The 11,529-nt window shown below is 41.7% G+C and overlaps 1 protein-coding gene across 1 annotated transcript; it reads right to left on the bottom strand.

Annotated features, from left to right (window-relative positions):
• Nucleotides 1–5,272: 5,272 nt before the first annotated feature.
• Nucleotides 5,273–6,940, bottom strand: LOC119781378 (tripartite motif-containing protein 35-like). The gene is made up of 2 exons (XM_038281803.1): nucleotides 6,808–6,940; nucleotides 5,273–6,711 (listed from the first exon to the last, which is right to left on the bottom strand). The coding sequence occupies exon 2, from the start codon at nucleotides 6,692–6,694 to the stop codon at nucleotides 5,312–5,314; it is 1,383 nt and encodes a 460-aa protein (XP_038137731.1). The 5' UTR covers nucleotides 6,695–6,711; nucleotides 6,808–6,940; the 3' UTR covers nucleotides 5,273–5,311.
• Between the last annotated feature and the right edge of the window lie 4,589 nt (nucleotides 6,941–11,529).

Raw genomic sequence — 11,529 nt, forward strand, 5'->3', positions numbered from 1 at the left:
TAAGCAGTCTGATAAAACCAAGCCAAGAAATTCTGGTTCTGAGTCCAAAAACCTTAATTAAACCCAGCCTGCAGTGAATATAATCAAAATAACAGTGAAACATAATGATGGAAGCATGAAAGCTGAATTTGAAGGATTTCCTTTTTATAACATCACAGTGAGACCAAATCTACATCCAGAACAACTAAGGGACGATTTCATGGAGGGGAAATCAGGGTTTAGAACGGCCTAGTTAAAGTCCAGAACATAACCTGACTGGAAATGATCCGAGGAGGGCAGTGAAGAAGAGACGTCTTCACAATCTGACAAATCTGGAGAACTTTTAGAAATCTGGCTGATTGATTTTAACCAACAGAGACTGAAATCTGCAACTGGATCAAAGCTTCAGCAGAGTTTAGGTTAAGGATGTTAGTTTGAAGTTAAGCAAGATAAATCACACATTAAATGTGGAAATTATTTTAAATAATGTATCATGGTCTCATTTTTACATCACTAAACTGGCATTTTAAAGAGCGGTAAATACTTTAGAGATCTGCTAATGAAATGAAGCGTTCCTGTTTCTGTAAAGCAGACAGGAAGCACAATTTTAACGGAATCCAAACTACGATGGCATCGAGGAAACTTTAGGTTGCTTTAAACGTAAAGTTCAAAAGAACTTTAACTACAATAGTGATACAAATATGAACAGATTTAGTGAAGTTTTTACAGCTTCGTTAACAAACTAATTAACTAAATGCTTCAAGATGTGAACATTTAGTCCAAACCAGATGATATCAAACTAAGAGATGAATCTGTGTGGAAGGAGAAGTGGATGAAAACTGTAAGATCAGAGGATTTTGTTACATTTGGCTTCAGTTTCCTGTATAAAGGTTACAGCATCTCCTTTTTAATTTATTGTTTCAATATTTTTAACAAGTCTGTAAAGAATAACTGCTATGAGCTTGAACCTGATTGGCCGGCGGCCTGCTGCTGAGGATCATGGGTCAGCGCTGGGATTCCTGCAGACTCCTAAAACCTTGGAGTGTTAAAATAAAAACAAACTGTGAGGATATAAGGGCCCAGCAGCTGTCTGCCGTTTTCTACTGAAATCCTTTATTTTTGTAGATTTGGACAAACAGGTTCTGCTGTTACTGCCGTCACAGTCACTCTTTGTATCAGAATAAATATTTGTACCGGACCGAACCCTGGTTTGTCTGCTTTCTTTAATCAGGCTGGAAAATGGAAGACAAAAAAATGCATCTTCTTGTCTGTTAATGAATGGAGAGGAATGTTCACACTAATAATGATTAATCTACAGAAATATATCATTCTAGGTTTCAGACAGAATTAGATGTTTTAAAAAAACAAAAAAACATCTAAGTGTTTACCTGGTTCAGATGGTTTAACAGCTCATCTCTACAAACATTTAGGAAAGAAATAAAAAGTGCTGCTTTAATCAGTTCAGTTCTGATCAGAGCATCTCTGGGCAACTTTTGCACTGTGCTTCTAAAATGTTCACTTTACATCCAGAAAACCCAAATATAACGGTATTTATTAATGTAAAGTATGTGGTATGCAGCTGCAGGACGTCCTGCATGAAAACAAGCGCTCACTGACAGATTATTAAAAATTACTGGTTTATTGTTGCTATGGCAACATCAGTGATGTTTGCAATGAATAATTGTCTCAGATGGACATAGTAAATAAAAACACATAGTTCTTCCATGGTTCATGTGAAATCAATATTTTATTTGAAATAAATGCATAAATTTGCCACCTGTAGCATTGTTCCCAGTGATTAATATAATTACATAGAAATATCTACTATACTCTTAGTATTTGCTTTAAGTGTTTACAGAACCTCTTGAATTTTAATTCCAATATGCTCATCAAACCAATCAGGGACCAGAATCCTCCCATAGGCTTACCATACGGGTTAATGCAGATGTACATGTCAGCATCACGGTACCAGTCATCCTGACCCTGAGATGTAAGGAAATCACAGAGGTCATCTAAAGAGAGCTAAATCAGACTTCTGGTGCTCCATCTTCACCTAAACGTCTTAGTGGAGCGCACTCGTCACACTTCTTCAAGGACGTGTATTTGAATAGTAAAACTTGTTTTTACAGCTGACATGGATGCAGGTTATGTTCATTGCAGAGGATCCTGATTTTTGATATAATCCATAGTCTAGTATGTAAATTATTTTAGATGCAGAACATGAAGACAAAACGCATAACAGGTTGGAATATGAAAAAATACAGTTATTAAAAATACATTTTTTAAATAATTTTGTAATGGGACATTTTAAATTGAATTATGAAAGACCATTTGTAAATCTATTTCATTATTAAAAACTGCAATTTGAAAATATATTTTCAAATCCTATTTCTAATTGGAGATTTGTATACTAAAATCCACAGATCTGATTATAAATACCTTTCCTTATCAAACATTTTCAAACATATTTCCCTTTTTTATAGCCAATATCTTTTTCATTTGCATTTTAATCCCTTTTGCTGTTGGGTTTTGCCTTTTCCATTTACAGTGAGGAAAATAAGTATTTGAACACCCTGCTATTTTGCAAGTTCTTCCACTTAGAAATCATGAAGGGTCGAAAATTGTCATGGTAGGTGCATGTCCACTATGAGAGACATAATCTAAATAAAAACAAAATCCAGAAATCAGAATTTCTTTTTTCTATTCTCCATGTGATGCAGCTGCAAATAAGTATTTGAACATCTGAGAAAATCAAAGTTAATATTTAGCATAGTAAACTGTGTTTGCAATTCCAGAGGTCAAACATTTCCTGTAGATTCTTATCAGGTTTGCACACACTGTAGGAGGGATGTTGGCCCACTCCTCCACACAGATCTTCTCTAGATCAGTCAGGTTTCTGGGCTGTCGCTGAGAAACGCAGAGTTTGAGCTTCCTCCAAAGATTCTCTGTTGGGTTTAGGTCTGGAGACTGGCCACGCCAGAACCTAGATATGCTTCTTCCAGAGCCACTCCTTGGTTATCCTGGCTGTGAGCTTTGGGTCATTGTCACATTGGAAGAACCAGCCTCCACACATCTTCAATGCTAACTGAGAAAAAGAGGTTACTCCCCTAAATCTCAGAATACATGGCCCCGGTCATCCTCTCCTTAATACAGTGCAGTCGCCCTGTCCCATGTGCAGAAAAACACCCCCAAAGCATGATGCTACCTCCCCCATGCTTCACAGTTGGGATGGTGTTTTTGGGATGATTCTCATCATTCTCTTCCTCCAAACACGTTTAGTGGAATTATGACCCAAAAAGTTCTATTTTGGTCTCATCTGATCACATGACTTTCTCCCGTGACTCCTCTGGATCATCCAAATGTTCGTTGGCAAACTAAAGACAAGCCTTGACATGTGCTGGTTTAAGCAGGGGAACCTTCAGTCGCATGCATGATTTCAAGCCATGACATCTAACCATGGAAACGGTGGTCCCAACTCTTTTCAGGTCATTGACCGGCTTCTCCCATCTAGTCCCAGGCTGATTTTGCACCTTTCTTAGGATAACTGAGACCCCACCACTAGGTGAGATCTTGCAAGGAGCTCCAGTCTGAGGGAGATTGACAGTCATGTTTAACTTCTTCTATTTTATAACGATTGCTCCAACAGTGGACCTTTTTTCACCAATCTGCCTGGTAATTTCCCGGTAGCCCTTTCCAGCCTTGTGGAGATGTACAATATAGCCTCTAGTGTCTTTGGACAGCTCTTTGGTATTTGCCATGTTAGTAGTTGGATTCTTACTGATTGTGTGGGGTGGGCAGGTGTCTTTATGCAGCTAACCACCTCAAACAGGTGCAGCTAATTTAGAATAACAAAAGGAGTGGAGATGGACATTTTGAAGGCAGACTAACAGGTATTTGATGGTCAGAGTTCTAACTGATAGACAGATGTTCAAATCCTTATTTGCAGCTGTATCATACAAAGGATTCTCACAGACATGCACCTACGATAATTTCAGACCCCTCAATGTTTCTAAGTGGGAGAACCTGCAAAATACCACGGCGTTCAAATACTTATTTTCTTCAGCTTATCGTTTGCGTGGCCCTTCTGATCCCTGAGCACACTGTTTGCCAGGTTAATTGAAATGCTAAACGGAGATGATAAAGTATAAAGAAAATGCAAGATGAAAGATTGAAAAAGGGCATTACCTTTTAAAATTTTTTAATGAAGAAAGGTTTTTATATTTACATTGATGAATCGTAGATTTTGAATCTCCATTTAGAAATAGGGTTTAAACAAACTTTTCAAATTACAATATTTATAACGGATTAATACAATATTTACAATAGAAAATGCTTTCTAATTTGGATTTCTAACTGTGATTTAAATGTTTCATTTGAAATGTTTCTTTTTCAGTGATTCTCCTCCATAACAAGAGAGACAATTAAATCAAATAATACATACAGATCATTGAATGTTTTCTATCTAAGGAAACCAGGCTGATTGTTATTGACTTTGCTGGTTTGACTCCCCCTGGATGAGCATGCAGCAACAGCAACTATTTGCTACCTTGTTTTGTTGACTCTGCAGCAATCCCTCACACCAAACATGCATGCAGGGAGAGTGGAGAAGAAAAACTCTCTTTTAACAGGAAGAAACCTCCAGCAGAACCAGGCTCAGTGTGAGCGGCCATCTGCTGAGGCCGACTGGGGTTCAAGGAGACATAGGCAGAGATACAGAAAGAAATATAGTAGCACTGATCTATAAAGAGATATGTTAGAAAAGGTAGAAACTGTAGAATAGCTCCATAGGAGGTTCTGACTTGGAAAAATAAACAGTTAAACAGATGATCCCTGAGCTTTTTGTCATGTCAACAAGGATGAAAGAGAACATATGAAGTTAGTTAGAGTGAAAGCTGAGCCCATGGCTATGTCTAGAAGAGAAACAGGACTAAGCACTGAAAAAAGGCCAAACTTAGATGTTCCTGAACTAAACATGAAAACCTCTCAGAGTTTCTTCTGCAGCGTTCATCAGTCTGGATGTTTGAATCTCAGTTTGTTTCCATCAGCAGAGCTCTCCAGGGTCCTGATGTCTCCACTAACCTCACCTGTTCCCTGTTCATGATCAGCACACCTGGATCTCCTGTCAGAACCAAACTAAACTCCACATCATCCACTTCATGTCTTAGTTTGTAGCATCTGGACAGATTATGAAGCAGATCTGAAACTGACCTGAAAACAACCAGATGATCAGTCAGATCAGATCAGATCATCTCCAGTTTCCTGTTTCAAACACTGAGTTTCAAACAGATCAATGAGGTTTCATTTGGACTTTGTGTTCTTCATGCTGAGAACATCAGAGCTGCTGTTTGCTCACTGAGATCTTCATGGGTAAGATTTTTATTTTACCCACAGTGTCGAAGTATGGAAACATCTTGTCAGTGAAGGTGTGTGTGAAGGTGTGTATGTGTGTGTTAGTGTCCGGATCAGAGAAGGACAGCTTTCCTCTGTCCCAGTCCAGATTCACTCTGATCCTCTGGAGCTTCTTCTGAACTGAGAGAAGAGTGGAATCAGATGGTGGAGAGAATGCTGAGTAATCACCTTCACTGAACCCTATAACCAACAATCCAGACTGTATGTCTCCCTTCCTCTGGACAGACTCTTCTAACACACCAAGTTCCCAGTATTCACTGTCTCCAACATCAACAGCCCAGATATGGTTCCCTGAGTTGAAGCCCTGAGAACTCATTAGAGAAGAAGGGGCAAACCTCTCTGGATTATCAGGAAGCTTCTGTTTCTCTCCTTTAGACATACCGGTCAGATCTTCAGACAGGATGAGTCTTGAACCAGCAGTGTTTGGGTCCAGGATGAGAGGAGTGTAGGACACCATGTTCTTCATGTTGCTCCAGATGTTGAAGGCCAGGTTGCCCAGATGTTTGGCCTGGTCTATCAGAGCTCCTGAGGGCAGCTGTGGATCCTCCAGCAGGGGGCAGCGCTGGACTCTTTCCACTGCAGCCTTGTAGTTGTGCAGGAATGAGACGTCTTCAGCTCTCAGCTCCTCCTCTGTGGCTCTGACTGTGTCTGAAAGAGCTGCTATCTCTCTGCTCAGAGCCTCCTTCTTCTCCTTCATCATCCCTCTCTTCTGCTCCTCTTCCTCCCTCAGTGCATCCAGCCTGGCCTCCTCTTCCTCTGCTAGAAACTGATGAAGCTTCTTAAACTGCTCCTTAATCAGCCTCTCTGTGTGTCGGGCCTGGACCTTCATGTGTTCTGCTGTCTGATCAAACTCCTCTCGAACTTTCTTCCCGAGCCCCAGCTTCTTCATCAAGGTTTCTAGAGATGAACGAAGATTCATTCTGATATCCTCTGCAGCTTCATCTATGGGAGTGAAGCTGTGGCTACTGTGTTTTTCTGAATCTCTGCAGATGAGACACACTGGCTGCTGATGGTCCAGACAGAAGAGTCTAAGTTTCTCAGAGTGCAGACTGCAGAGATCCTCTGAAGCTCTCTGCTCTCTCTGCTGCAAGAAGGTCTCACAGAGGTTCTTCAGAACCAGATTACAGGGAGGATTTGGGGTGAGACATATTGTTTTACAAACTGGACACTCTTTTACTGGTTTATTTCTCCAGCAGTTTTTCATACAATTCTTACAGAAGCTGTGGCTACATGACAGAACAACTGGATCCTTAAAGACGTCCTGACAGACCGGACAGCAGAGATCCTCCTCTAACCTGGAAGCCATTTAGTCTCTGAGTGAAGCTGAAAACACAGAAGGTCCAGTCAGTCATGGCTCCCCTCCCTCCTCTACTAACTTCCCTCAAAGTGACTCTGAGTGGTGTTCTTGGTCCAACTCACCTTCAGTGTGTGGAGTGTGAGCAGCTTGAAGCAGCAGTGTTGGAGGTTTCCACTTTTCTCTCCTGCAGCTGGACTCACTCAGAGGAAGCTGCTAGTTTGGTGTGAAGGTGAATCTGAGCGTCTGGGAGTCTCTCTGAAGGAACCAACAATCAAAAACTGCCTCCTGCTTTAGTTTAGCGCCAACAAAGGTGTGTTAAATTCCAAAGTCCTTAATTCAACCTTTAGCTGCTATAAAACTCACTGATTAACAGGTTTTGGCACTGATGAGGATCAGTGGCTCCAAATCCGAGACCATGGTCTTGAGCCGGAAAAGGGTAGAGTGCCTTCTCTCGGTTGGGAGGATGTACTGCCCCTAGTGGAGGAGTTTAAGTATCTTGGGGTCTTGTTCACGAATGAGGGGAAGATAGAGCGGGAGATCAATAGGCAGATCCGAGGCACCACTGTGAGAGCCCCAAGGTAGTGAAACTTCCAAGGCCCCTCAGTGGGTGCTGGACTTCTCCAAGGCCCCTTAGCGGGATCTCCACACCACATGTTGGGAACCCTCTCATGGGTCCCAAGCTGTGCCGCCATCTCCTAGGTTCCTGAGCTGCAGTCGATGACTCCCAAGGTTCCTGTGTCATAGAGACGCCGTCTCCATAGGTTCCTCCTCCGTCGTCATCCTCAAGGCCGTCCTCCAGAGGCCCTCGTCTGTCGCTGGCCTCACGGCCGTCCTTCAGGGACAGGGTGCCTCCATAGACTCTGTTTCTTAGTTGCCCTCCTTGAGACGTTGTTTTGGACTCTGCCTTTTGCCCTCCTTCCAGGGCCCTGTGCCGCCCACCATGGATGGGTTATTTTGTGTTTTCTTTATGTGTTTGTTTTTGTGTTTGGGCTCTAAGAGCGTCTGGCATCCGGGACTCTGGGTTTTCAGTTATTAGTTATTCTCTTTTGTTGATCTTTGTTTTATTTTTCCATTATACCGAAGCAGTCTTAAGTTACTCTCTGTTGCACCCTTGTGCTTGTTTCCTTTCCCCTTGGCTTCCTTCTAGTTAGTTCCACTCGCACATGCTCCATATTCAGCTGATTAGCCCACCCTTTGTTCAGTTTTCCTTATATACTCCACCTCTGCAGTCCACGTGAGTTTTCCCTGACATTTTCTGGTCTTTTGTTTCTTTTATTTTATATTTGTGTATTTTGCCTCAGTTCTGTCATTAAATCTAGAAGATTAATCTCCGCCACCTGATCTCTGCATTTGGGTACTCAAAACCTAGTCACCCAACCGTGACAGGCAATGCCATTGTCCTTTTTTTTTATTTATCTTTCAATTGAAAACAAGGAAATTCCATCTATTTGGAAATCTGATTTTGTTCTTCCTTTATTAAAACAAACAATTGCTCTGGATCACTGCTAAGTGTGGGTCAAGATGGCTGACGGAGCAACAGCGTGTGTTTCTGTTTTCCCAGCTTCATGTCAATCTAGACAAAAACCTGAGATCTACAGGACTGTGGATGGCAAAATATTTATGGAGGATGAGGTCTTAAACTTTTTGGCTGTAAAAATCAGTACTTTGAGCCAAGATGAAATAGTGCTGATGGCTATTAACACTTTTGACACTTAGTCTATAGAGTTCTCCAAGAAAGTGCTGTTTGACCTGTGCACTACTATGCACTACTACTCTCATTATTTGGATGATTTGCCTCCTGTTACTTTCTCAAACATGGATGTCTGCGGTCTGCTCAAGAGAATGGAGCAAATGCACGCTGAGGTTGGAGCGATGAAGTGCATACTAAAACTTCAGGTGGACGTATGTGAGGACCTTCATGTGATGTTATCCGCCGGGTTTCCAGCCTGGAATGTGCATTGGATGCGGTATCTGAGGACCAGTTTGGGTTTTGATCTGCACCTGTCACCTGTGGTGGCAGAGTACGCGGAAGCGATGGTCGCAGTGACAGCGACCGACAGAGGGTGAGCGCAGATGTGCCGAAGCAAACGCTGCAAACCCGCCGGTTGCTTAGGCTGCTGGGCTTGCAGCAAATGCTGGGAAAAGGGATATGGATCGGGCGAGCGCTCTGCGCGGGGAAGCTGCCCCTGGAGATGACAAGGTCTCTGGCTGTACTACACCTGGAGTGAAAACAAATGCTAAAAGTATGGCTATTGTGGGCACAGGGCCAGTGAAAAACATAAAAACTGTGACAACAAAACTGGTAAGTGTTTTTGTTTCTAAATTCTTGCCTGACCTGGATGTAAAGACTCTAACTGACTATCTTCAGGGCCAGCTAGGTCGTGAAGTTACATGTCTGAAAATAAGCTCTGATAATAGCAGGTTTGCCTCTTTTAAAGTCTTATCTGAGTGTAATGAAGTGGCGGAGATGTACAATCCTGATCTCTGGCCAGTGGGAGCTTATGTAAGGCTTTTTTATGAGGGCTGGAGCTTCCTCCGGGGATGCAGATGAGTCGGGCCTCCTTTGATTGTGGCACCAAATAAAACTGAACAGATGGCTCTTAAAGTTCTGTCATATAACTACCGTGGCCTGCGCTTGGGTCATAATGCAGAGGACAAAGCTCGCCGGGTTGTTGTAGACCAACTTCTGAGTCAATGTGGTGTGCTGTGTCTACAAGAGACTTTTCTGACAAAGCAGGATTTAGAAGGACTGAACTCTATAAATGAGCGTTTCCATGGGGCTGGGGAGTCCAGTGTTGATATTGGGGATGGAATAATACGAGGATGGATTGCCGGTGGTGTGGCAACATTATGGGATAAGAGACTGGATCCTTGGGTTAAAATAATTCGACTGGAAGTGGACTGGTGCATAGCAATACACCTGACACAGCATGACGGAATGTGTTATCCTGAATGTGTACACTCCTTATGAGTGCCTTGCTTTTATAAACTCTTTTATACAAGATAACAAGATGTTTTATGTGTTTGTTATTGGTGACTTGAACTCTGCTATAACTGACAATAAATCTATCTTTGGTACTCATTTAAACCAGTTTTGTGAGGATAGTGGGTTTAATCTCTCAACGAAAGTTCTGCTGCCTACAGATAGTTTTACATATATTAGTGAGGCATGGCATACAACCTCATGGTTGGATCACTGTAACCACAGCAGATGCACATGCCTCATTGACTGACATGCAAATCCTGTATAAATTCTCTACTGCTGATCATATTCCATTTGGGATTGTTATGTGCGTCGGGCACCTTAATTAATTATTTTTTTTTCTTCTAGTGTTGCATAGACCTTAGTTTAATCACTTAACTTTTAGAGTCTTGATAATTATTTATTTGTTCTTTTGTAAATAATTCGATTACGTTAATTTGTGTGATATTGGTCCGCCTATAAGAAGTCTGGGTTTCCACCTGTTAGTCTCTCTCCCTCACAGCCTTCTGAGCAATCCACCGTCACAGAGAGCGCGTCCTGACGCGATGTGCACGTCTCCTGTCTTTGTAGGCCGTCGCTGACCTCTCCAGCCTGCCATGCAGTATTTTTCGTTAGCCTTTGTTTTTTGCTGATTTTTGTAACTTTGACCTGGTGGGACCGGTTGCCCTGTTTTCTTTCATTAGGGTTTTTAACCCTTAGTTCGTTACTAGCAGAGGCTTCGATGGCCCTGTATAGGGTTGGCCCTCTGCTGTAACGTTTTGTTTCTTTCGATCAGCTCACCAGGTCCAACTTTCTGTTCATACTTTGGGTTTTTCTTTCTTTCTTAGAGTTTTTTTTTGGACACGGGGAACTGGGGAAAAATCTGACTCTGTTTGTTTTTGTCTCTTGCAGAAAAACAAAACAACTGATCTAAAAAGAAGTTCCGGAGATTAGGAATAAAATAATTTTTTTGAACCTCATGTTTGTCTCGTGTCCTCATATATGTTGTGGCCTGGGTGGTCGTAACAGGGATGCAGATACATTTACAGTGGTTACCAATGACAGAAAAGTGCTCTCAAAGCAAAAAATTACACTTAGACTGGAGCTCACTGTCAAAGGAGGATCTGCTATCTTATTCGATGTTCACAGATAACTCACTCAGGAATATCTGCCTGCCCAGAGAAGCCATTTGTTCTGTGTATAATGAAATAGTTAATGTTTTGATTGCATCAACTAAATACTTTCATAAACAAATAAAAAAGAAAAATAAGATCAGGCCAGGTTGGAATACCCACATGGTTGAATTTTTTAATAGAGCTCGGGAGGCTTCTAAGGAATGGATTGAGGCAGGTAGACCAAGATCAGGGCCTGTCTTTGAACATAAAAAGTATACCAATGCCCACTATAAGTATGCTGTGCGTTATAATGGTAAAAATGAAAGAGCAATTAGGTCTGACTCAATGGCCAGAAAACTCTTCTGTAACAATATCAAGGCTTCTGGAAAGAAGTTAGAGGTATGACATCCTACAAAACATCCCTCCCATGTTCGGTTGATGGCATATCAGGCACTGCTAACATTGTGGAGCTTTGGCGCCAACATTACAGCAGATTATTGAATTGTATCCATAGTGAACCATGCACTGTAAATAATGTTGACCATATAGTTGAAATCCTGCCTTATTAGGTTCATAAAGCTATTTCCAAATTATCTAACAATAAAGCCACTGGGCTGGATGGAGTCTCAGCAGAACATTTAAAGTATGCAAATGCAAGGCTAGCTCCTCTACTTTCCATGTGTTTCACATCTTTTTTTATTCATGGTCTTTTACCTGACTGTATTTTAAATGTCCTGTTAGTACCCGTTATTAAAGATAAAACTGGA

Source organism: Cyprinodon tularosa, unplaced genomic scaffold (assembly GCF_016077235.1).
Source record: "Cyprinodon tularosa strain WSP-4 unplaced genomic scaffold, ASM1607723v1 ctg1036, whole genome shotgun sequence".
Taxonomy (NCBI): Eukaryota; Metazoa; Chordata; class Actinopteri; order Cyprinodontiformes; family Cyprinodontidae; genus Cyprinodon; species Cyprinodon tularosa.